Source organism: Lissotriton helveticus, chromosome 8 (assembly GCF_964261635.1).
Source record: "Lissotriton helveticus chromosome 8, aLisHel1.1, whole genome shotgun sequence".
NCBI lineage: Eukaryota > Metazoa > Chordata > Amphibia > Caudata > Salamandridae > Lissotriton > Lissotriton helveticus.
The window spans coordinates 464401189-464428262 of NC_136069.1; the positions used below are offsets into that span (position 1 = coordinate 464401189).

At 46.1% G+C, this 27074-nt stretch overlaps 1 protein-coding gene across 2 annotated transcripts in view; it reads left to right on the forward strand.

The window, feature by feature from the left end:
• The window catches only part of FNDC3A (fibronectin type III domain containing 3A), a 1256364-nt gene that overhangs the window by 984280 nt on the left and 245010 nt on the right, over positions 1–27074 (forward strand). For both annotated transcript variants that reach the window (XM_078657339.1, XM_078657340.1), the window contains one exon: positions 10874–10992. In XM_078657339.1, coding sequence (XP_078513465.1) covers positions 10874–10992 — 119 coding nt within the window. The remainder of the gene's footprint in view (positions 1–10873; positions 10993–27074) is intronic.

A 27074-nucleotide genomic window follows, 5' to 3' on the forward strand; every position in this document is an offset into this window, starting at 1 on the left:
CGAGGAGCGAGTCCATATGATAAAGAATGACACCTAGCTTGCTGGGTGTGTGAGGACTCTAGTTCTGATTGCTGCCTTGGGCCTGGCTCTGGAATCGATTGAGGGCTCATCTTGCCTCTACACTGACCGGCGTTTCGGATATAGGACCCCTTCTGCAGATCCTTGGCGCTCCACGAGGAGGGCTGGCCCTCCTGGTTGGACGGGCTGCACCCCCCCCCCCCCCCGGTGTGCTGAGAGCCGAGAAGTGAGATCTGCACAATCGTGAGTAGAGCACCTGCTTCCTCCCCCTTCACGGGACTGTCGCTTGTCCTCGCCTCCCCCAGCCCCACAGGATCCCAAGACTTTCCAGAGTTCCTATCTCAACAGGTGTGGGGGCTACATACCTTCCAAAGCTGCCGGGGGCCCCTCCCTGATTGCGCACTCTTCGGCCCTGCTCCAGTGGGACATATTGTGCGGACCGGACTCCATGATGGCCTCTAGTAAAGGAAATAAGCCCTCCGGCCAGAGACAGATTAACAAACTATCGTGGGGTTCTAAGGGAGAGCCTAAAGATGCTAGCTCTGATACTGTACCTAAAACTGCGACTCCTCCTCCTGCAACGAGGCCCCCCACTCTGGAGGACGTGATGGAGGCGATCGCTGGGGTCCGGTCCTCGCTGGAGACCCGTATAGACTCTGTGAACATCGAAGTGACGCTGCTGCGTGCGGACCTTCGCAAAATGGACACTAAAGTGAAAGACATAGAAATCAAAACCACGGCGCTTGTTGATGATACCTCCACCCTTCAGCAACAAGTGGCTCAACTCCAAAAACAGCAGTTGCAAATGGGGGTACTCCTTGATGACTATGAAGGGCGCGCGAGGCGTAACAACCTCCGCATCCTAGGTGTCCCGGAGCGACTGGAGGAGCCGGCTACTGATCTCTTTGTGGAGAACTTAATATTGCAACATCTCCAACCAAAGCGGCTGTCCAACTATTTCTCCATTGAGCGGGCACACAGAGTCCCCGGGGGCAGGCCGAAGCGGGGCGCTCTCCCCCGTCCTATCATTGCCCGTGTGTTTAACTTCCGTGACCGGGATGTCATCCTCCAGAAGGCGCGCGCGGGACCGCCACTGCGACTAGACAATGCCCAGATCACGATCTTCCCTGACTACACGATGAAGGTTCAGGCTCGTCGGCGCAGTTTTCTTGAAGTAAAGAAGGCACTTCGAGCTCAATCCATCAAATATTCCATGCTGTTTCCCGCCAAACTGCGTGTTGAATCGGAGGGCAAGACTTGGCTCTTTGAGTCCCCTGCTGAGGTGTGGATTGGCTTGAGGGATGGCATCAGCCTGCGGCCACTCAAAATCGTCGCAGACGATCAGCGGACCACTCTGGACCAGAAGCGCTACCTGAAAGCCAGGATTTATTCACGGATACTGCTTACGGTGATCAATGAGGCTTTCGTTTATCTGGACTCATTCCATAGGTCATCCCGAGAGGAATATCTTATGCTCCATGACCTGCCACATCACTTAGAGCGTTTTTCCCTCAGACCGTCTAAATATTGACTGCTTGTTACTTATTCCTGCTTTTCATGCGCTCTCCCTGATGGCTTTGGTGTTAAGTTCCGCTCACTCCTTGTTTTAATGTGACATTGTAGTACTGTCGTGGCTGTCCACATCGACTTTAGCTGTATTGGACTACTTCCTCTTGTATTCGCTAGGCGTGACCTTTTCAGGTGCTCGCTCCTTTCAGCTACCACTCTGGGTCGCTGTCCAGGAACCAGCCTTGGGATATTGAGACCTTTCTCTTCTGATTGGACTAAGTTTATTGACTGATGGCAACCCTGGTCTACTCATATCCTTTTTTCCTGGTCCGAATAATATGGAGCGTCCTGCTCATTTCAATGTTTTCTGTATGATGTGAATGCTATTGTTGATGTAATTTGTTCTAAGATGCACTAGGCAAGTCAATCCTGTACATCTGCAGCGAGGGCAACTTTTGGCTCTCCACACATCCCATCAATGTTCGGGAGGGCGACAAGCACTCTGCCTAGTTGGAGAGTGGATAGTTCTAAGTCCGCGGGCAGGGGGGCAGGGAGGGGGGTCGGTTTGGGTGGGAAGGGTGTTCTTGGGGGTTCTGTTTTGGTTTCTATTTTCTTTGGTCATTTTTATTTTTCTTTGTTGTATGCAGACTTTGCAGAGTCCTCCTTACATATGGGCATATTAGACACAGCCATCCAGCCTCGTTTGCCTTCCTATCAGCCACAGATCTCTGTCCTTATTCCCGACTAACACAGCTTTGGGCTATAATCCTGTCCCCACATCCTGTACTATACAACCCACCATGCCGCACTCTACTACTAGGACCCTCACTCTCATGACGTGGAATGTCAATGGACTTGGTAGTAAAATAAAGAGGGGGGTGACGATGCAATACCTTAAACGCCACGCTCCCGATGTGGTACTACTCCAAGAGACACACCTGATGGGCAGTACCTGTCGAGTGCTTCACCGAGGGGGTTACAGACTACTGATTCATGCGGGTTTCACCTCTGGCTCCCGGGGCACCGGTATACTTGTCAAAAATAGCCTTCCCCTTACGTGTACTAAAACGTGGGCTGACCCCTTGGGCCGCTTCGCGGTGGCCGAGATCACATAGGAGGGACGACACCTAAACATTATCTCAGCTTACGTCCCACCAGCATTGAGCAAAGACGCATTGATGACCTTGGAACACCTGTTGTTAGACCTCCCCCAAGGTACACTGGTTGTGGGTGGGGACTTTAATTTGACTATGGACGACGCTATTGATAGGCACCCTAAGCGTGGCTCCCATAAACAGTGCTCCGACCTCTTGGATTTCACGCACGCTATGGGCTTAGAAGACCTCTGGCGCGCATCTCACCCCGATACCCCATATAACACACATTATTCCAATGCCCACAATAGTATGTCCCGCATCGACTATATTTTCTGCCACACGGCAGATGTCGGCCTCTTTCGCAATCCAAAGGGGCTCCCCAGAGGTATCTCAGATCACTCCCCCCTCACTGTTGAACTCACCTACCACCGACAGGTGACCAGAGGTCCCATAATTATCAATAAACAACAGAAGAGTGAAGAAATTGGAGAGGAAGAAATAACAAAAATAGACACAAAAAGTGAAGGGATGAGACAATACAATTTAAGAACCCTCACTCACCAACCTAGTGGTGACATGCTTCATCACTGGGTTCCCACCGGAAAGACCTAATGTCTTTCCAGTGTGCTTCAACGCCTGCTTACAGCGGAGCTGGTTATTGTGTGTGTTGAGGGTGTATTCTGGCCAAATTTAGCTAGGTGAGTGCAAAAAACAAGGGGGGTTAAAAAATGCAAAATCGTGACTTTCAACACCTTTATTAATAGTCCGGTTTGCACTGGTTAAAAACAAATTTGAATGGACACAAAGGAATAGTCTCAAATATTAAAGACCCCTGGTCCATAGTGAAAAACAAGGTTAGGTCGACATGTTTCTGCTTTTTTTGAGCCCAAGTCGCTCAGCGTTCATCAGGACCATATAATGTGATCCTCCGGTGGTGTACACGCACTAAGGTGCACCCTGCCGTGAGGAATTTGTGTGAAAAGACAAAAAAAGGGAGAAAAATGTTTTCTTATTTTTTGGTATATAATATACTTACGGCTATTAAGCCGTTCGAGACAACTACAGCAATTTCGCTGAAGTCGGATACCTGTAGGAAGAAACGTTTCCAAGGTTAGAGTGAAACAATCTTAGCTCATATGGTACAATCCCACATAATACCACTCAAACCCTTCACCCTATCGGAAAACACCTATGTGGTGAATTAGTCAGTAGAATGGCTAATCCCAATGGCACGAGTGAAACAAGCTCATGTTACAAACTGCTCGGCCTTTTGTGAATTAGTACACTGTGTCCTGCCTCCTAAATCATGTGGCTAGACATAGTCACCAACTGTTATTTAACTTAACAGCGTGGAACTATCTTAGTGAACAAACAACAACAAGCTTAAAATGCACTTTGCGTGATTTACACGGAAAAAAGGAGTCTCAGAAAAGCTCCATAGGAAAGGACAGAATCAAATAAATGGAAGACAGGGAGGTAACTGTCTAAACTCACGAGAGGAGTGTCAGTGCTAGTCCTCATGGGCGAACGCGGTGGGGGGTTTTCTTCACGCCGCTTGTCTGAAGATAAACAGTCAAAAGGGACAGTTGACTTAAAAACAAATACAATGTTCGCGTCTTAGCGCGAAGGGCCGAGTTTTAGCGCGCAGTTAGCGCGAAGGGCCGAGTTTGTGCTGCGGTGTCTACTCAAGAATTCACAAAAGGGGTTCTCACTTACATTTCAGCAGGCGACTCCCCGCAGCGTACCTATACGAACACCACCGCGGCCCGGTCTGAATGCCGAGTTGACGGCGCTGCTGGTACACATACTTCCGCATGGGCATGTGACCGCAGCACGTGATCACGCTGTGCTGTTAAAGGGCCAGTTCTATTTTTTTCTTTAACTGTGTTGGTATAATTCGTCTAATAAGCCTTCATAGAGTCTTAGCACCCATAGGGATTTAAATATGAAAAATGCCATAAAACCATAGTGCGGCTCCAAATAAATGACGCGTATTACAAAAGCATTTGTCTCATGTAAAACGAAGTCAATTTCCTTTTGAAAAAGACGAAGGAAAAATTGTGTGAAAAAACAGGGGATACAAAGGTAGAAGCCCACGGGGGCGTCCCCATAGAGACTAAACAATGCTGGCAGTGACTATGTCCATGACATGAAATATCTAAAATTGCCCAACCATTATCTGGGTGACTGCCTGATTGGAATGGAATGTTTTTGCAGACAAGTTTGTGATTAATATTACTCATGAGGTGTTTATTTTATATATAAATAAAGCTTTTTTAAGAGTAAATATGCATGAAATGTCTCAATGTCTCGCAATAAGGAGCCAAAGGGGAGGTGACAAAATCAGTAGAGAAATGAGTGGTTCTACCCATGGTGAGAATCTCATCAATGAAAAAGGTCTAGCTATTGCTGAACAGTACTTCAAGCTGTATTAACGACGTAATATCGATCCCCAAGCGATATCATCGTTAAGACCTGTGCGATGGCTTGACAAACGGTAGATCCATCGCTGTTCCTTCTCAAACAGAGTCTTTTCATCACCAGAAACCTGTTCCACGATAGTCCAACGCATGTCGTTCGGTGTGTGATTTCTTTCTATGAAATGGTTGGTCAGCTTGGTGGCATTTCTTTTGCAACGAATGCTGCTTCGGTGTTCACAAATCCTCAGTTTAACACGCCTCGTGCCATTGGGATTAGCCATTCTACTGACTAATTCACCACATAGGTGTTTTCCGATAGGGTGAAGGGTTTGAGTGGTATTATGTGGGATTGTACCATATGAGCTAAGATTGTTTCACTCTAACCTTGGAAACGTTTCTTCCTACAGGTATCCGACTTCAGCGAAATTGCTGTAGTTGTCTCGAACGGCTTAATAGCCGTAAGTATATTATATACCAAAAAATAAGAAAAAAAATTTCTCCCTTTTTTTGTCTTTTCACACAAATTCCTCACGGCAGGGTGCACCTTAGTGCGTGTACACCACCGGAGGATCACATTATATGGTCCTGATGAACGCTGAGCGACTTGGGCTCAAAGAAAGCAGAAACATGTTGACCTAACCTTGTTTTTCACTATGGACCAGGGGTCTTTAATATTTGAGACTATTCCTTTGTGTCCATTCAAATTTGTTTTTAACCAGTGCAAACCGGACTATTAATAAAGGTGTTGAAAGTCACGATTTTGCATTTTTTAACCCCCCTTGTTTTTTGCACTCACCTAGCTAAATTTGGCCAGAATACACCCTCAACACACACAATAACCAGCTCCGCTGTAAGCAGGCGTTGAAGCACACTGGAAAGACATTAGGTCTTTCCGGTGGGAACCCAGTGATGAAGCATGTCACCACTAGGTTGGTGAGTGAGGGTTCTTAAATTGTATTGTCTCATCCCTTCACTTTTTGTGTCTATTTTTGTTATTTCTTCCTCTCCAATTTCTTCACTCTTCTGTTGTTTATTATAAATCTGGTAAGGGGTGTAAGAGTGAATATTTATACCCTTACTCTCTCGTTGTTTTCTGCCCATAATTATCAACCCTTGGCTCCTAAAAATTCCGGATATCAGAGACAGCCTGCTCGAAAATACTGAATATTATTTTGCAGAAAACCTTGGTTCGGTCCACTCGGCCATTACAATCTGGGAAGCATATAAAGCAGTCATTAAAGGGAGGGCGATTGCCTTAAATCTGGATACCAACTCCAACAGGCCAAAATATTACTTCAAACTGAGTCGGAGCTGCGCGACTTAGAATCTGAACTTAACACTACCCCATCTGATGACACAGCTGCCCGTCTCCAATTGAAACAATTGGAATACAGAATGCTGGCTCTTGAAAAAGCTCAAGCGAAACTGTTGCAAACCCGCCACCGAATCTACGAGCTGGGAGAAAGGGCAGGTAAAAGGCTTGCTTGGCTAGAACGCCGCGAACAGGGATCTAGATGGGTTCCGCTACTGATTCGTCCTGATACTTTGCGCATCACAGACCCACTAGACATAGCTGAGGCATTTGCAGACCACTTCGAAAAGGCCTATTCCTTGAAAGCATACTACTCAGCGGACGAGTCTCGCCTCCTTTTGGAGGAAATGCGCCTACCCACTATCTCCGACTCTGATAGGGAGGAATTAGACGCTGCTCTCACGACTGAGGAGCTTACAAGCGCCCTCTTCGACATCAACTCGGGCAAAGCTATGGGGCCTAATGGTATCCCTGTTGAATTCCTCAAGGGGATGGCTCAAGAAGTAATTCCTTACCTGAAGGCTATGTTCGAGGAAAGTCTAGAACGTGGCACACTACCACTGGATCAACGCTTTGCCTCCATAGCGGTTATCGATAGGCCCAATAAGCCACCCACGGACTGTGGCTCTTATAGGCCAATATCTTTACTTAACGCTGAGGTCAAGATTCTGGCCAAGCTTCTGGCCACCAGACTCCTTACAGTCCTCCCCTCCCTTGTGCATGATGATCAATCAGGGTTCCTTCCAGGCCGGAAAACGGCTTTAAACCTCCGCAGGCTCCATAATGTACTGGGCAGACAACCTTCCTATGGGAGGACACGGTAATTCTGTCCCTAGATGCCACTTTAGCGGTCGACTCCATAGAATGGTCCTACCTGTTTGAGGTCTTGAAACATTTTGGCTTTGGCCCAGTTTTTATCCAGTGGGTCCGGCTGCTCTACACCGACTTGCTGGGACAGGTACGTGTTAACGCTCATACTTCCAGACAATTCCAATTACATAGAGGAACCAGACAGGGATGTCCCCTCTCCCCCTTCTATTTGCGCTCACTCTGGAACCTCTGGCCCAGTGGATCCGTACAGATGCCTCCATTAAAGGGCTGCTATGGAACGACGATACGATGGACAAAGTATCCTTATATGCTGATGACATCCTTGTATATGTCTCCTCTCCCAAATCCTCTATTAATAGTCTGTTTCATGTCATTGAGAACTTTGGGAAATACTCGGGTTTCTCAATCAACTGGTCCAAATCGGCCCTGTTTTGTCTACACGGACCTCCGCCCGTGCTGCCGAGAGGATTCTCCATTGCAGTGGCCAAAGACAGCTTCAAGTACCTGGGTATTTTTGTTTCTCCCGACCCCAAGCTTTTACGAGTACAACCTAAAGGGCCCGCTACAAAGGCTCCACAATGACATTTCTCACTGGCGTACACTGTCCCTGTCCCTCCCGGGTAGGGCTGCTCTCTTTAAAATGTTGGCACTCCCGCGTTTTCTGTATGTCCTTCAAAATTGTCCCTACCCGATTGCTGACTCCTTTTTCCGTATATTGGAGGGTGATCTGCGGCTCCTCCTTTGGGATGGTAAGTCACCACGCATCGCTCTAAATAAACTGACTCAGGGATGGTACGACGGGGGTATCGCCTTGCCAAATATGCGCCTTTATTACTGGGCCTCCCAACTGGTAGCCACCAACTCCTGGATCCACGGGTCGCCTACCAATCCGGCTTTCCATCTGGAGCGCTATCAGACGGGACGGGGGGGGGGTTATTTAGGTGCCCTATACGGTAAATTTCCCCGAAGTCGATTTGTGGGACCCATGACACAAACTATCGCTATCTGGCACCGTGCCACTAAAAGTATGGGTTGGTCTGACATATTTACCCGAGCCACTCCGCTTTGGGCTTCCCAAAAGCTAGGTTCCCTCTGTCACCTTAAGGGCTTTGACAACTGGGACACGATAGGCATCTCCACTCTAGGTGACTTGATCCATAGGGGTAAATTATTGACTTTTGCCGAACTACAACAGAAGCACGATCTTGCCCAATCTGAGGCATTCAGGTACCTCCAGATCACACATGCTATCACAACCTCTGTACCAAACCTCTCCTCCCTTCCGGAGGCCTCACCCCTAGAAGATAGGCTACTTTCAGAACCGCTTCAGACTAAGGCAATATCGTGTACTTACCGCAAAATGTGCAACAATATGCCCGACTCTTTCCAGGCCCTACGTGATAAATGGCGAGAGGATGTGGGAGACCTAGACGATGAAGATTGGAGATCGGCACTCATGTCCCCTAGGGAAACGGCGATAAATAACCATTTCAGATTGATCCAATTGAAAATTCTACACAGAACATATGTGTCTGCCCCTCTCCTGGCCAAACTGGGGAGACGCCCTGATGAGAGGTGTCTCCGCGGCTGTGGCCGACCTGGCACCTTCTACCACGTCCTCTGGGACTGTCCAGTTATCCAACAGTTCTGGGACGGGGCGGTTCGTAAAATGGCAGAAGCGGTGGGAAAACCCATTTCTCTTTCCCCTAAGGAAGGACTTCTTAACATATGGGGTGCAACTGACCTCGCTGAGATGGAGCTTCAGTGGGTGACCCTGGGTTTTTTGTTGGTGAAGCAAGCGGTGGCGATGCACTGGGTTGCCCCCCAGAGGCCTCTCCTTGTGGGTTGGGTGGCAGAAATGGATAAATGCATGCTGGCTGAAAAATCTGTATTCAAGGTCAGAGGATGCCCCAGGAAATGGGATAAAAAATGGGGACGCTGGAATGCCTACCGAGGCGAACTCTGTATCTCCCCATCGGTGGAAATGGCAATGGATAAGTCTGAATCGAGATGATGTAATGATCCTTAATGTGATTTCTTTCTGTATGTGCCTAATTTATTTGATCCTGTATTGCAATGCTTTTATCTAATACTGACTCTGCTTTTGTTGGTTTTTCTTTTCAATAAAAATAAAAAAAAAATTTTAAAAACTGCCTTTTTATTGGCCATAACATCGGCCAGGAGGGTCAGCGAGTTACAGGCACTCTCTGTGCTCCCGCTGTACATTACTTTCTATCCGGACAATCTGGTCCTCCGGACACATGCATCCTTCCTTCCCAAGGTTGTGACTCCTTTCCATGTAGGCCAGAGTATCATCCTACTTACTTTCTTTGCTCTGCCCCATTCCTCCAAAGAAGAGGAGAGACTCCACCATCTGGGTCTAAAAAGAGTGTTGTCGTTGTACCTTGACCACACAAAAGAGTTCCGGGTGGATGATTAACTTTTCGTGGGCTTTATTGGAGCCAAGAAAGGGAAGGCTGTGCAGAAATGAACCATCTCCCAATGGAGTGTCCTGTTCATTAAGATCTTCTATGCATTGGCCAAGAAACAGTCCCCTGAGGGCTTGCGAGATCACGCCACCAGAGCGAAGACTGCACACGTTCACGAAACATTACTGCCTGGACAGTCAGGTCTGTCGTGACAGGCACTTTTCCTGTTCGGTCCTGCAGGACTTTTTGGTTTAATTGGGTTCGCAGACCCACCTCCAGGGAGGTAGTGCTTGGGTATCCAAAGATGAGGAATATGCGGTTAGTAGTCTCTACTTGATGAACAAGTTTCTTACCTTCGGTAGCGCCTTAACTGGTAGAAGCTTTATCTGGCTGCAGATTCCTTACTGACCATCCCATCCGCCCCACAAACCAGTTCAGGTGTAAGGTACACCCTCTCAGGGCCTTAGTCTTTTCCACACCAGAGGTCAGTTTTCATTGTGGCTCTGCTCTCCTAGCATGGAAAGTCTCAAACGTATCTGACATCAGCGTGCCGAGGTGTTGCCTATATAGGTACCTCTCCCTTCACTTCCATCGCAGCGCGCTGGAGTTCTGCTTGAAAATCTATTGAATCCAGTTTGACACCTGGGGGTATTCAAAGGTGAGGAATCTGCAGCTATATAGAGTCTCTACTAGATAAGCCGTTACCAAATGTAAGTCACTGGTTTGTTAAAGGCAAGTGGTTTTGAGAAAAGATATTTTGATTGTTGTACGTGTCAGCTTGTGAACTGTGTTTGAAGCGTGTCTGTTGTGTAGCAAATAGAGCAAGACATTCATTGTGTTCGAACACGTCGAGCTGACATTATAGCTTTTAATTTCGTTATTTTTCCGGACATAACTGAAATTTGATCGAATTAATATGCACCGCCTATCTGGCTTTTCATTCCTCACCAGAATTCATCTGTAACATTATTAACGGGACAATAAGCAGCTTCATTAAAAATATGACACAGTTTCGCCAATGAATGTTCTATGTAATAAAGATATTTCACTTCATCAGTTCGACACAAATGTATCTCGGATGTAGATAATTAAATATTATCCAGGAAACTAGAAGCAAGCATTGACTTTTTTTTTTCTTCGCGAAGCATACAAACATTTGTCTAGTGGAGCTAGGATACCTAATTTGTCTATGATGGGGAAGTGCTGATTCGAGGGAGTGGCTGACTCACCAGCCATTGTTTTTTTTTCTTCTTCCAGGAAACAAATGGGAGCTGGCATACAGCGGAACTGCCAGAGAACATTTGTGTGACCACCTTAGCCCGGGCTGTACCTATTCCTTGCGTGTGTACTGCGTCAGTGAAGGAGGACAAAGTGTGGTAATGTTATCTGATTTCTGCTTGACTTAGTTTATGTGAACAAACCTCAGAGTCGTAGTAGGTTGTTCCTAGAATGCGTGAGTGGGCCTCACGTCCCTTACCGAGCTACATGATTTTCCATTATAGTTTATATTTCTGGTGCTTGTTATTCTATTAGAGATGTTACATCAGTTACATAAAGATGCCTTAAGTTCCTTTGGCCAATCGACTCCAAAAATTAAGAACATGTAACAGTCGTGAGGATTGTAAACATACCTTATCTGGGAGCTTTTGGCGCACACACTTTGAATAAATTACCCATCAGTGCTGGAATTGGGAAAGATTTACACCAGCAACCCATAAATTGGTGTAGAGTCACGAGGGGCAAATCATGAAAAGTGGACTCTGACAGTCAATTAATAATTTCTGCCGCAAAGAAATTGGGCACAAGGAAAAAAGTGACAGTTAATCTGTTCTAGTTTTGTTAATTGTTCCCAAAGAGCTTATTTAAAACATCTTCAGCCAGATGCATCAACCTAAAAACCGGTCGCAAACGGGCAGATTCTCAGAATCTGCCCTTTTGCGACCGGTATTTTTGCATTTGGGATGCATCATCCCAAATGCAAATATCGCAATTAGGGAATCTCTAAATTGCGATTCCTTAAATTGCGATTGCATTTAAGGAATCCCAAATTGAGATTCCTTAAATGCAATGCATCAAACTAAAAAAAAATGCGATTTCGCAAATAGGAGTAGCAAATTACCATGAAGTTGAACTTCATGGTAATTTGCAAAAACATTGTAAAATGCACTAAAGTGCATTTTTCCAAGTTCCATTTTACACACACACATGCCCTAAGGGCATGTGTGTGTGCAAGATGCACCCATATGCAGATTTCAGGGGTGCAACAGGGTGTCCTTTGGACATCCCTGCACCCTTAAAATTGCATTCTCAATTTGATTCGGTAATTGCTAATCGCAAATTGAGAATGTCTTCCCATTCATTCCTATGGGCCTCTAGGCCCATAGGAATGAATGGGGAGGTATTCCTTAATTGCGATTCGCAATTTGTGAGTCGCAATTAAGGAAAGTGTAGGAATCGCTATTTTTATAGCGATTCCTACCTGCATAGGCTTTTGCGATTCCTAAATAGCGATTCCTTAAAAATCGCTATTTAGGAATCGCAATTCCATCTGTTGATGCATCTGGCTGCTTAGGGGTTAAAACGCCTGGTGCTGCAGACATCTTTTTGGCCATGTCTGAACTGGGGTGGTGTGGAGTGCAAAAAAACGATGGATTTAGGCCCAGATCTCTGTACTGGGGTATGACATTGTTCTGCATTCTGTCCATCAACTGTTGTTTTTGCATTTGTCACCCCGAGTGGGACGGGTATGCTCAGACGTTAGTCCCGTGCTCTCCACACCACTGGAGTCAAGCTATCCTAGCTGATGACAGCTGATAGCCAGAAACCGGTCCTAGGATGCTTGATTCCGGTCCAGAGAAGACATGGCATGGCAGGTCGGGCTGGACTGTTCCCATGAGGGACAGGGTCAAGGCTGATTTGCATATGGCCATGTCTGAACTGGGGTGGTGTGGAGTGCAAAAATACGATGGATTTAGGCCCAGATCTCTGTACTGGGGTGAATGTATCACATTGTTCTGCATTCTGTCCATCAACTGTTTTTGCATCTTTTTGTGCCCAGCAATTTTCAGGGGATTATAAGGACAGTAATATAACTCTGGTGGTTAATGCATTTCCAGGAGAGCTCTGTGTTTTGCCCAGTCACAGCTTTGACCCATAAAGTAGCATGGAGTTTTAATGTGCTTGCTGCACAGCATAGCATGTAACATGCAGACCACAGATTTGTGTTTTACGTAGATGGGAAAGTGGGTTACTACTTTTGATTTAAAGATAATTTGATTACTTCTATTACATGAGTTGCAGTCCTAATATAGCACAGTGAGCTATGATCCTGCATCAAGGAGCTACCTGCAAACTTGCAGGTCATGAGTTTAGATCTTAATATGTTTTTTTTCGAACTGTTGATATTCTAAGCGTGCAAAAAAAAAGGTTCCTTTGAGTAGTAATAAGGTCTTAGTACAGCAAGCCCAATCACTGTGTTACGTTTTAAATCCTGACTGTGTTTCTCGCTACCATGCACTTAAAATAAAAAAAATCATACCTATTTGGTTTTATTACACTGTGAACATTGCAAAAAGCAAACAACTTCTACATTGTGCGTGCTGCCATGTATATCTAGCAGTCTCTCCTTACTATATATCACATACATAGTTTTTCCGTCCGTAGTATTCCCACTACCTACCTCCAATCTTGAGATGTTTATGAGGGCATCCTCAAGGTTCTTTCTGCTTTGCACAGCAGTCTGATGTGTCATACAATTCCAATAATGTATGAGGGTCGGAGGATTCCCATTTGCGTGCAGCATCTCTTTTGGTGAGTATTCTGGCCATACCCACCAGCGTGCATTCTCCAAATGCTCCCGCCCCCCCACCCCCATGCCACTTAGGATACCCAGTAGGGTCCCTCTAGGCAACATCACCACCTGTTTCCCAAGGACTCGGTCAGAACACTCTCGACCGCCTGCCACAACTTGGTAAACTTAGAGAATGACCAGACCTTGTGGGAAAAAAAAATTCTTGCTCTGTGCACCGTAAACAGGTGGGGGCAGGGAGTTTATGTGCATGCCACAGGGGCCAGTGCAAAATATGTCATGTGTAGGTCTTTTAGTTGGATCTGTGCAAGACATGACGAGATTGCAATTTCACGAGGAGCCATTCAAGCCTTCCCTCCCTCCCACTCAGTGTCATCGAGGGATCTGATCCAACTTCTGCGTTAGGGATTATAAATCGATCGGGAGCATGGATAACTAAAGAGCAAGATACCTGCGTCATTCCACCCTTCAGTTACCCTATTAGGATTTTCACTTCCAATGGACTGTATTCTGGGAGTTCTGACTCGACCATGCAATCTTAACACATAATGTTTACAAGTATGGACGAAAGGTGATTCCTGCACCTTATAACCGTCATTGTCTGGCACGCTTATATGATTTATTGTCTCTTTCTTTGCATGTTATGTAAAGTGCTCTGGTACCCTACCCGGGGATGAGGGACACTATAAAAAAATTAAATGAAAACGAAATTAGTAAGTGCTGTTTAAATCGTTATTTGTGTGATTACTCATACACACAGCCATAAGTGGCATTTTTACAGTGCATGCACATAAATTACTTGGGTAGTTGAACAATGTCAACAACCTGCCACTAAATAGTTTCTCTAATGTACGTGTGAAGTGATAAGCTGTGTGCCTTTGTTTCCTTCCATTGCATTGTCGTCTTGGTATTAGGGTCCAGATGGCTTCGATCCAGGAAGATACTTAAATAAAAGAAAGGCTGACGGCCCTTAACATCAGACCTTTGTTTTAGAGTCTGCATGAAGTGAAAATAAGAAAGCACCTTCGCCACCTGAATGATGCTGCCCTGAAAGCAACAACACGCGTGTGCTGCTGAAATATGTCCCGATGTTGTAAAATGTCACCAGGACAAATTGAGCATATTTCACTGGGTCGGCCGGATGCCAGATCCTACTCACAAATAGCAGCTGGATCCAGGATCCAATTGTTGCCAGTACTTGTTTTCCTCCTCCCTTGAAAGCAATACATGAGTTAATATGGCTGTGTCTGGCTATAGACTACTTAAGCTGTTGCAAAAAGCTTGCCATATCAAAACAAGTAAGCAATGAGGGGCTTTGAAATTTTGAGCAGCTTCTTTACAGGAGCTGACCATTTTGTTGGCGAGTAATTGTAGGAAGTCACTTATCAGCATTCTTTTTGGTCCTTATGGAGGTGGTTGGTTGTCTGGCAAAGCTCATGTGATTACCAAAATTGAAATATCACGAGAAAGGCTTGGAATCAGCACATTATGCCCTCCCAGCCGTAACAACTGCATGCATAGCAGTGACCACAGCTGTGCCAACAACAGAGAGCAAAGCAGTGCCCACAGCACAGACTAGAGTTGTGACAACATCTGGGACCAAATTTGTGACTTCAGCTGTCTCTCAAGCTGGCACCGCAGCAGTGTTGAAAGATACTATAACATTCCAACCGCAGTAATGACCATAGCATCCACCATCGCTGGGGCTACATCTGTCATCGTAACCACTGCTTCAACCTCAAATGTAATAACAGCATGGCCAAGTGCTTCTACACATAAAAGACTCTAACAGCAGCCCAAAGATAACCACAATAGCACTGATTACGTCCTGAATCGGAGTTTTGAGTTTAGATAAATAACAAACAGTAAAGGTAGAACTGCTTAAGCAGAATAGTGAGGTGTGGGTAAGGTGTCGGACAGCAAGGAAGCAAAATCACGGTTCTCTGGAGAAGAAAAGGAAAAAGCGTACCTGTTGAATAGAGAGGATTGAGACTGAGAAGATTCTCACATCTATAGCAGAAAGGCCTAATATCATAGAGCACCAAAGGCTTGGTACTACTTCTTCATTGAGGCTAGAGGGGTTTCCCTTGCCCAGAAGTACCTTTTGGAGAATGATTCCCCTTTCCTAAAGTATTCAGCTCATATCTTTTTAGGGAAGTTATGTATAACCTTCACAATCTTGGTATGTCTAGCTTTGGGAATAGGGGTAATTTTCCTATTTTGAATTTGATAGTCCCTTACAGTGTATAAAGTCCTAAATAAGTACTTTCAAGTTGATCTTTTAACATTCCTCCTCTTTTCTTGCCACATATAATTTGAGGTAGTTAAAATGAGATCGTTCTTATCTGAGCTGAGTTTGTCACTTAACAGCCTCTTTCCCTCCTTCTGCAGTATAGTCAACTTATCCCAGTTCACTGTGTCTATGATCCTGGGCCTACCGTAGGTCACCAGCATAGAATAGCATAATTTCTAGATGATGTGATATTTTACCCTTCTCCCTCAAAGGCCACTGAAATCCTATCACTACCTATCACATCTCATCCATTGGTTCTATTGCCAAGGTAATTCTAATGGAGGATTATGGGGTTTTGTTGCAATGTATCCCAACTAATCTGAAAGGGCCTTAGCATCACTCTGTTCGCCTTCACATGTGCTAACTTACTCATACAATATATTATCTACTGCAGGAACGTACGTCATTTGTTAATTTTTCTCAACACTTGGATAGGAACATATTCTCTCCAGCACTAGAGGTCATTTGTATAAAACCTGACTAGCTCCCTGTTCAGTGTCAGATGATCCACTTCTGAGCTGCATACGTGAAAAACTCTGTATCTGATAAGGTACTATCCCAGTTTGGTGCAGTAAAGAAGGGGCACTTATGTTCACCGTCCTGCATATGTGTAGATATTCCAGCCAGGCAAGCAAAGGGGATATAGTTCTCATATACATATACAGTAAACTAACACAACTAAGGAGAAGAACAGCAAAACAAAACAGTTGTGGAAACCATTGTGGAAGAAGTCATAGGGGAGCAAGCGAAACTGGAGCAGTGCATCAAGAGGTGGTGCTTTTCCCACAAGTTCTTGAAGTTTTCATTTGCTCCTCACAGTTATGCCACAACAGTCGGTGTGTTTTTTTTCTTTATCTCACAGAGGAAACTTTAAGAGGGGAGGATCAGAGAAGTACTTCTGTTTCACAAAACTTTTTTTCTGTAATGAGGTCCTTTATATCCCTTTATGTGTATTTGTCTAAACTCCAGTATTTACAATCCTTATGTGACAACCAATACAGTTAGTGCCATCCATGAGGAGAGTCTCATCTTTTGTTTAAACTTTCAGGCTGCTTTTTTCTCCAGCGGAGGAAAGTCTTATGCAAAAACGATTCACTCCCTTCCACTAATGGAGATTGAGGTGATTCTAAGCAGGTATTATAAAGGTAAACATGGGGTCCTTGAATGCTCCTTGTTCAGTTGCAGCACTGAAGGGCTTGGCTTTGTTCATTATCCTACCCCAATGCAATGTCATTAAATCTTAATTGACGGAGTGTTTGAAGCACTAAACATGTACCCTGGATCCAACTGGAGCGATACCCCTCACCACATACACCGCTAACCATACACCATAAGAATATGTAGTTCAATAGTAAAAAGGGAGCAAAGGCAGTTGGAGAAAGAGAGAAAACAGGGACTCTGTATATTACCTCTCTAAATCTGTTAATCTGCTGTGCATTGACTTCTGCAGTCCAAAAAGGATATCTAAATGCAAGATGAGATATCTTAAAAAGGTGCCATTAAAATGATGCCTCTAACCTTCTTATGGAAAGGATATACCTTAAAATATTTCTATGTAACCAACTCTGTGTTCTTATGTGAAGCTAATATTCCTGAAACTAAAGGATAACATGATTTTAAGTAACTGGATACATGCTCAATAACCTCCATTGCCTTATGACAAGGTAACTACAATCTGCTTGATGAATATGCTCTGATGATGCTAGACTTTGAGCCTTATTTAGAGTTTGTGCAGACAGCATATTTATCACCAACATAGCTGATGTCCTTTCTGCCATATTACAAAGTGCATTATAGTCAGTGCCACTTGAAATATGGCAGACAGGACATCTACCACATTTTTGACAGAGCCCCTGCTTTGCAAACTCTAATTATCATCCTTAGTTTCTGATATGTTTGCGCAGCTAAAAAGTAATGAACAGTTGTTACTATTCTGTGATACAGCAAAGGGGGTGGTGATGAACAGAGTGTCTGAATTAAGCAGACCACTCTTACCCAGTCCAAAGATCAGGGCTTGATCCATCACCGTTATTTATCTCACTACCCCATCCCAGCTCAGAACCTGGCTATATGCAAATTAGTCTGTCCCTGGCCCAGTGCATCATGGGAACAGGGCAGACCAAACTACAAAGCCAATTCTTCACCAGAAAGGAGACAAGCTACCGGGGACCGGTTTCTGGCATTTCAGCCTCTTCGGCCCGGCTTGCTTGAATCCTGATGGAGCAGTGAGAAAGGGACTCATGTCTGAGTATACCCTGCCACACCTATAGTGGCCAAAAACGATACAGCAAAGGGGGTGGTGATGAACAGAGTGTCTGAATTAAGCAGACCACTCTTACCCAGTCCAAAGATCAGGGCTTGATCCATCACCGTTATTTATCTCACTGCCCCATCCCAGCTCAGAACCTGGCTATATGCAAATTAGTCTGTCCCTGGCCCAGTGCATCATGGCCAGGGACAGACTAATTTGCATACAGCCAGGTTCTGAAACTGGGATGGTGCAATGGGCTAAAAAACGGTGTTGGATCTAGCTCTGATCTCTTGACTGGGTGAGAGTACTCTGCTTAATTCAGAGACTCTGTCCATCACCACTCCTTGTTGTAAGTGATTTTGTCCACCCTAAGCGTGGAAGGGTATACTCAGATGTGAGTCCCTTGCTCATTGCACCATCAGGATTCAAGCAAGCCAGGCCGAAGACGCCTGAAATGGCAGAAACCGGTCCCCGGAAGCTTGTTTCCTTTCCAGTGTAAGAATTGGCTTTTGTAGTCTGGTCTGCCCTGTTCCCATGATGCACTGGGCCAGGGACAGACTAATTTGCATACAGCCAGGTTCTGAAACTGGGATGGTGCAATGGGCTAAAAAACGGTGTTGGATCTAGCTCTGATCTCTTGACTGGGTGAGAGTACTCTGCTTAATTCAGAGACTCTGTCCATCACCACTCCTTGTTGTAAGTGATTTTGTCCACCCTAAGCGTGGAAGGGTATACTCAGATGTGAGTCCCTTGCTCATTGCACCATCAGGATTCAAGCAAGCCAGGCCGAAGACGCCTGAAATGGCAGAAACCGGTCCCCGGAAGCTTGTTTCCTTTCCAGTGTAAGAATTGGCTTTTGTAGTCTGGTCTGCCCTGTTCCCATGATGCACTGGGCCAGGGACAGACTAATTTGCATACAGCCAGGTTCTGAAACTGGGATGGTGCAATGGGCTAAAAAACGGTGTTGGATCTAGCTCTGATCTCTTGACTGGGTGAGAGTACTCTGCTTAATTCAGAGACTCTGTCCATCACCACTCCTTGTTGTAAGTGATTTTGTCCACCCTAAGCGTGGAAGGGTATACTCAGATGTGAGTCCCTTGCTCATTGCACCATCAGGATTCAAGCAAGCCAGGCCGAAGACGCCTGAAATGGCAGAAACCGGTCCCCGGAAGCTTGTTTCCTTTCCAGTGTAAGAATTGGCTTTTGTAGTCTGGTCTGCCCTGTTCCCATGATGCACTGGGCCAGGGACAGACTAATTTGCATACAGCCAGGTTCTGAAACTGGGATGGTGCAATGGGCTAAAAAACGGTGTTGGATCTAGCTCTGATCTCTTGACTGGGTGAGAGTACTCTGCTTAATTCAGAGACTCTGTCCATCACCACTCCTTGTTGTAAGTGATTTTGTCCACCCTAAGCGTGGAAGGGTATACTCAGATGTGAGTCCCTTGCTCATTGCACCATCAGGATTCAAGCAAGCCAGGCCGAAGACGCCTGAAATGGCAGAAACCGGTCCCCGGAAGCTTGTTTCCTTTCCAGTGTAAGAATTGGCTTTTGTAGTCTGGTCTGCCCTGTTCCCATGATGCACTGGGCCAGGGACAGACTAATTTGCATACAGCCAGGTTCTGAAACTGGGATGGTGCAATGGGCTAAAAAACGGTGTTGGATCTAGCTCTGATCTCTTGACTGGGTGAGAGTACTCTGCTTAATTCAGAGACTCTGTCCATCACCACTCCTTGTTGTAAGTGATTTTGTCCACCCTAAGCGTGGAAGGGTATACTCAGATGTGAGCCCCTTGCTCATTGCACCATCAGGATTCAAGCAAGCCAGGCCGAAGACGCCTGTAATGGCAGAAACCGGTCCCCGGAAGCTTGTTTCCTTTCCAGTGTAAGAATTGGCTTTTGTAGTCTGGTCTGCCCTGTTCCCATGATGCACTGGGCCAGGGACAGACTAATTTGCATACAGCCAGGTTCTGAAACTGGGATGGTGCAATGGGCTAAAAAACGGTGTTGGATCTAGCTCTGATCTCTTGACTGGGTGAGAGTACTCTGCTTAATTCAGAGACTCTGTCCATCACCACTCCTTGTTGTAAGTGATTTTGTCCACCCTAAGCGTGGAAGGGTATACTCAGATGTGAGTCCCTTGCTCATTGCACCATCAGGATTCAAGCAAGCCAGGCCGAAGACGCCTGAAATGGCAGAAACCGGTCCCCGGAAGCTTGTTTCCTTTCCAGTGTAAGAATTGGCTTTTGTAGTCTGGTCTGCCCTGTTCCCATGATGCACTGGGCCAGGGACAGACTAATTTGCATACAGCCAGGTTCTGAAACTGGGATGGTGCAATGGGCTAAAAAACGGTGTTGGATCTAGCTCTGATCTCTTGACTGGGTGAGAGTACTCTGCTTAATTCAGAGACTCTGTCCATCACCACTCCTTGTTGTAAGTGATTTTGTCCACCCTAAGCGTGGAAGGGTATACTCAGATGTGAGTCCCTTGCTCATTGCACCATCAGGATTCAAGCAAGCCAGGCCGAAGACGCCTGAAATGGCAGAAACCGGTCCCCGGAAGCTTGTTTCCTTTCCAGTGTAAGAATTGGCTTTTGTAGTCTGGTCTGCCCTGTTCCCATGATGCACTGGGCCAGGGACAGACTAATTTGCATACAGCCAGGTTCTGAAACTGGGATGGTGCAATGGGCTAAAAAACGGTGTTGGATCTAGCTCTGATCTCTTGACTGGGTGAGAGTACTCTGCTTAATTCAGAGACTCTGTCCATCACCACTCCTTGTTGTAAGTGATTTTGTCCACCCTAAGCGTGGAAGGGTATACTCAGATGTGAGTCCCTTGCTCATTGCACAATCAGGATTCAAGCAAGCCAGGCCGAAGACGCCTGAAATGGCAGAAACCGGTCCCCGGAAGCTTGTTTCCTTTCCAGTGTAAGAATTGGCTTTTGTAGTCTGGTCTGCCCTGTTCCCATGATGCACTGGGCCAGGGACAGACTAATTTGCATACAGCCAGGTTCTGAAACTGGGATGGTGCAATGGGCTAAAAAACGGTGTTGGATCTAGCTCTGATCTCTTGACTGGGTGAGAGTACTCTGCTTAATTCAGAGACTCTGTCCATCACCACTCCTTGTTGTAAGTGATTTTGTCCACCCTAAGCGTGGAAGGGTATACTCAGATGTGAGTCCCTTGCTCATTGCACCATCAGGATTCAAGCAAGCCAGGCCGAAGACGCCTGAAATGGCAGAAACCGGTCCCCGGAAGCTTGTTTCCTTTCCAGTGTAAGAATTGGCTTTTGTAGTCTGGTCTGCCCTGTTCCCATGATGCACTGGGCCAGGGACAGACTAATTTGCATACAGCCAGGTTCTGAAACTGGGATGGTGCAATGGGCTAAAAAACGGTGTTGGATCTAGCTCTGATCTCTTGACTGGGTGAGAGTACTCTGCTTAATTCAGAGACTCTGTCCATCACCACTCCTTGTTGTAAGTGATTTTGTCCACCCTAAGCGTGGAAGGGTATACTCAGATGTGAGTCCCTTGCTCATTGCACCATCAGGATTCAAGCAAGCCAGGCCGAAGACGCCTGAAATGGCAGAAACCGGTCCCCGGAAGCTTGTTTCCTTTCCAGTGTAAGAATTGGCTTTTGTAGTCTGGTCTGCCCTGTTCCCATGATGCACTGGGCCAGGGACAGACTAATTTGCATACAGCCAGGTTCTGAAACTGGGATGGTGCAATGGGCTAAAAAACGGTGTTGGATCTAGCTCTGATCTCTTGACTGGGTGAGAGTACTCTGCTTAATTCAGAGACTCTGTCCATCACCACTCCTTGTTGTAAGTGATTTTGTCCACCCTAAGCGTGGAAGGGTATACTCAGATGTGAGTCCCTTGCTCATTGCACCATCAGGATTCAAGCAAGCCAGGCCGAAGACGCCTGAAATGGCAGAAACCGGTCCCCGGAAGCTTGTTTCCTTTCCAGTGTAAGAATTGGCTTTTGTAGTCTGGTCTGCCCTGTTCCCATGATGCACTGGGCCAGGGACAGACTAATTTGCATACAGCCAGGTTCTGAAACTGGGATGGTGCAATGGGCTAAAAAACGGTGTTGGATCTAGCTCTGATCTCTTGACTGGGTGAGAGTACTCTGCTTAATTCAGAGACTCTGTCCATCACCACTCCTTGTTGTAAGTGATTTTGTCCACCCTAAGCGTGGAAGGGTATACTCAGATGTGAGTCCCTTGCTCATTGCACCATCAGGATTCAAGCAAGCCAGGCCGAAGACGCCTGAAATGGCAGAAACCGGTCCCCGGAAGCTTGTTTCCTTTCCAGTGTAAGAATTGGCTTTTGTAGTCTGGTCTGCCCTGTTCCCATGATGCACTGGGCCAGGGACAGACTAATTTGCATACAGCCAGGTTCTGAAACTGGGATGGTGCAATGGGCTAAAAAACGGTGTTGGATCTAGCTCTGATCTCTTGACTGGGTGAGAGTACTCTGCTTAATTCAGAGACTCTGTCCATCACCACTCCTTGTTGTAAGTGATTTTGTCCACCCTAAGCGTGGAAGGGTATACTCAGATGTGAGTCCCTTGCTCATTGCACCATCAGGATTCAAGCAAGCCAGGCCGAAGACGCCTGAAATGGCAGAAACCGGTCCCCGGAAGCTTGTTTCCTTTCCAGTGTAAGAATTGGCTTTTGTAGTCTGGTCTGCCCTGTTCCCATGATGCACTGGGCCAGGGACAGACTAATTTGCATACAGCCAGGTTCTGAAACTGGGATGGTGCAATGGGCTAAAAAACGGTGTTGGATCTAGCTCTGATCTCTTGACTGGGTGAGAGTACTCTGCTTAATTCAGAGACTCTGTCCATCACCACTCCTTGTTGTAAGTGATTTTGTCCACCCTAAGCGTGGAAGGGTATACTCAGATGTGAGTCCCTTGCTCATTGCACCATCAGGATTCAAGCAAGCCAGGCCGAAGACGCCTGAAATGGCAGAAACCGGTCCCCGGAAGCTTGTTTCCTTTCCAGTGTAAGAATTGGCTTTTGTAGTCTGGTCTGCCCTGTTCCCATGATGCACTGGGCCAGGGACAGACTAATTTGCATACAGCCAGGTTCTGAAACTGGGATGGTGCAATGGGCTAAAAAACGGTGTTGGATCTAGCTCTGATCTCTTGACTGGGTGAGAGTACTCTGCTTAATTCAGAGACTCTGTCCATCACCACTCCTTGTTGTAAGTGATTTTGTCCACCCTAAGCGTGGAAGGGTATACTCAGATGTGAGTCCCTTGCTCATTGCACCATCAGGATTCAAGCAAGCCAGGCCGAAGACGCCTGAAATGGCAGAAACCGGTCCCCGGAAGCTTGTTTCCTTTCCAGTGTAAGAATTGGCTTTTGTAGTCTGGTCTGCCCTGTTCCCATGATGCACTGGGCCAGGGACAGACTAATTTGCATACAGCCAGGTTCTGAAACTGGGATGGTGCAATGGGCTAAAAAACGGTGTTGGATCTAGCTCTGATCTCTTGACTGGGTGAGAGTACTCTGCTTAATTCAGAGACTCTGTCCATCACCACTCCTTGTTGTAAGTGATTTTGTCCACCCTAAGCGTGGAAGGGTATACTCAGATGTGAGTCCCTTGCTCATTGCACCATCAGGATTCAAGCAAGCCAGGCCGAAGACGCCTGAAATGGCAGAAACCGGTCCCCGGAAGCTTGTTTCCTTTCCAGTGTAAGAATTGGCTTTTGTAGTCTGGTCTGCCCTGTTCCCATGATGCACTGGGCCAGGGACAGACTAATTTGCATACAGCCAGGTTCTGAAACTGGGATGGTGCAATGGGCTAAAAAACGGTGTTGGATCTAGCTCTGATCTCTTGACTGGGTGAGAGTACTCTGCTTAATTCAGAGACTCTGTCCATCACCACTCCTTGTTGTAAGTGATTTTGTCCACCCTAAGCGTGGAAGGGTATACTCAGATGTGAGTCCCTTGCTCATTGCACCATCAGGATTCAAGCAAGCCAGGCCGAAGACGCCTGAAATGGCAGAAACCGGTCCCCGGAAGCTTGTTTCCTTTCCAGTGTAAGAATTGGCTTTTGTAGTCTGGTCTGCCCTGTTCCCATGATGCACTGGGCCAGGGACAGACTAATTTGCATACAGCCAGGTTCTGAAACTGGGATGGTGCAATGGGCTAAAAAACGGTGTTGGATCTAGCTCTGATCTCTTGACTGGGTGAGAGTACTCTGCTTAATTCAGAGACTCTGTCCATCACCACTCCTTGTTTTAAGTGATTTTGTCCACCCTAAGCGTGGAAGGGTATACTCAGATGTGAGTCCCTTGCTCATTGCACCATCAGGATTCAAGCAAGCCAGGCCGAAGACGCCTGAAATGGCAGAAACCGGTCCCCGGAAGCTTGTTTCCTTTCCAGTGTAAGAATTGGCTTTTGTAGTCTGGTCTGCCCTGTTCCCATGATGCACTGGGCCAGGGACAGACTAATTTGCATACAGCCAGGTTCTGAAACTGGGATGGTGCAATGGGCTAAAAAACGGTGTTGGATCTAGCTCTGATCTCTTGACTGGGTGAGAGTACTCTGCTTAATTCAGAGACTCTGTCCATCACCACTCCTTGTTGTAAGTGATTTTGTCCACCCTAAGCGTGGAAGGGTATACTCAGATGTGAGTCCCTTGCTCATTGCACCATCAGGATTCAAGCAAGCCAGGCCGAAGACGCCTGAAATGGCAGAAACCGGTCCCCGGAAGCTTGTTTCCTTTCCAGTGTAAGAATTGGCTTTTGTAGTCTGGTCTGCCCTGTTCCCATGATGCACTGGGCCAGGGACAGACTAATTTGCATACAGCCAGGTTCTGAAACTGGGATGGTGCAATGGGCTAAAAAACGGTGTTGGATCTAGCTCTGATCTCTTGACTGGGTGAGAGTACTCTGCTTAATTCAGAGACTCTGTCCATCACCACTCCTTGTTGTAAGTGATTTTGTCCACCCTAAGCGTGGAAGGGTATACTCAGATGTGAGTCCCTTGCTCATTGCACCATCAGGATTCAAGCAAGCCAGGCCGAAGACGCCTGAAATGGCAGAAACCGGTCCCCGGAAGCTTGTTTCCTTTCCAGTGTAAGAATTGGCTTTTGTAGTCTGGTCTGCCCTGTTCCCATGATGCACTGGGCCAGGGACAGACTAATTTGCATACAGCCAGGTTCTGAAACTGGGATGGTGCAATGGGCTAAAAAACGGTGTTGGATCTAGCTCTGATCTCTTGACTGGGTGAGAGTACTCTGCTTAATTCAGAGACTCTGTCCATCACCACTCCTTGTTGTAAGTGATTTTGTCCACCCTAAGCGTGGAAGGGTATACTCAGATGTGAGTCCCTTGCTCATTGCACCATCAGGATTCAAGCAAGCCAGGCCGAAGACGCCTGAAATGGCAGAAACCGGTCCCCGGAAGCTTGTTTCCTTTCCAGTGTAAGAATTGGCTTTTGTAGTCTGGTCTGCCCTGTTCCCATGATGCACTGGGCCAGGGACAGACTAATTTGCATACAGCCAGGTTCTGAAACTGGGATGGTGCAATGGGCTAAAAAACGGTGTTGGATCTAGCTCTGATCTCTTGACTGGGTGAGAGTACTCTGCTTAATTCAGAGACTCTGTCCATCACCACTCCTTGTTACTATTCTGTGGTCACTGTGAGTAGCAAAATATGACTTGCTAAATAGCAGTTGTACCTTGAACATAATCCTATATACTTATCATGAATCGTCGCAGTGTGATCCTACCGATCAAGCTTGCCGAATGCTTGATCTGCTAGCTCCGCAGCCAAGCCCGACAGAATCCAACTCCATCTGTGTATAAACAGCTGCAGTACTAGGCTGGCCATCAATTGAAGACTGAAAGCATAAGTAATACAGTCCGTAGATATTGATTCTCAAAGATTTTTAAAAGCAGGGGAATTTCCCAATATAGTTTGTAGATATTGCCCTTTCTCAATTGGGCCTCAATCCTCAAATGTTGGAACTTTAGTGTGACCTGTCTGCCGTTATTCTTTAATTACACTATTGTTGCAATAGACTGTATTGATTGCGCCTTTTTCATGTGAATTGACCTGTGTGGTTCGGATGATTGTGAAAAATAGTACGTATCCTATGGTCACCAAAGGAAACACAGACGTTTATTGAGCTTATAACAGAACACTATTCCTTTGGTTATAAGGGGTCCCTCTCATTTGTTTTTTGAATATATAATAATAACACTACAGAAAGAGAGGAGATGGGTAAGTCACTCTATGTCCCTGGAAAGAGTCAAAACAATCAGAAACAAGAGTACGGTGTGATTAGAACAATGCAAGTAGTGTACTGTATCTCAGAATTCTAGTCCAGTACAGGAATCCAAATTATTAAATGTCACTGAAATGTTGCCTCCTGTCTAGGGAAAGTCATCCTTTTTGGAAGAGGAAACCTCACACACCTAATAGTGTCATGTTTCATCATCAGCTTCCTCTCCCCACCCTGGTAGGACAATGCCACCACAGCAGACTCAACCTCCTCGAAGTCTTTACCAGAATGAGGGAGTTCTTAAATAAAATCTACTGGACAAAAAGAAGAAGATCCTGATTGAGCTAAAAATACCTTCTTGTTCCTCGGTTGTTACCTTTATTCAGAATGACACCAGGTATGACTATAAAACAAACGCGGATGGGAATGTTGAGAGCAATGGCTCAAACCCATCTCCTATCTGCCAACATGTTTCTGTCCATATTTAGTAGCCTAACCGTCTGGGGCATTCTTCAGGGCTAAAGGATCCCTAAGACTAAATACTGTGACTCTACTAGTCACTGACTCACAATGCTAAAAAAAGTGTGAGCTACCTTTTAAACCCAGGTGAATCCTACCTGATGCTGGACAAGGATAACTTGAACCCTACTGTGTTCAGAGCCCCCTTAGCCCTAACATATGTAATCCTCTTCTCTCCCATTGTAATTGGTGGAAGAATATGGCGTGTATCTCTAATTGTTGAAATTGAATCTGTTTCATTGATTTGTCTGTGTACTTGCCAGAACTACAGGCAGGATACATTAGATGGGCACAAAGCAAATCCTTTTATTTTAGATGAGACAAAGAGGCCATGGTCGTGGCCGCCTTT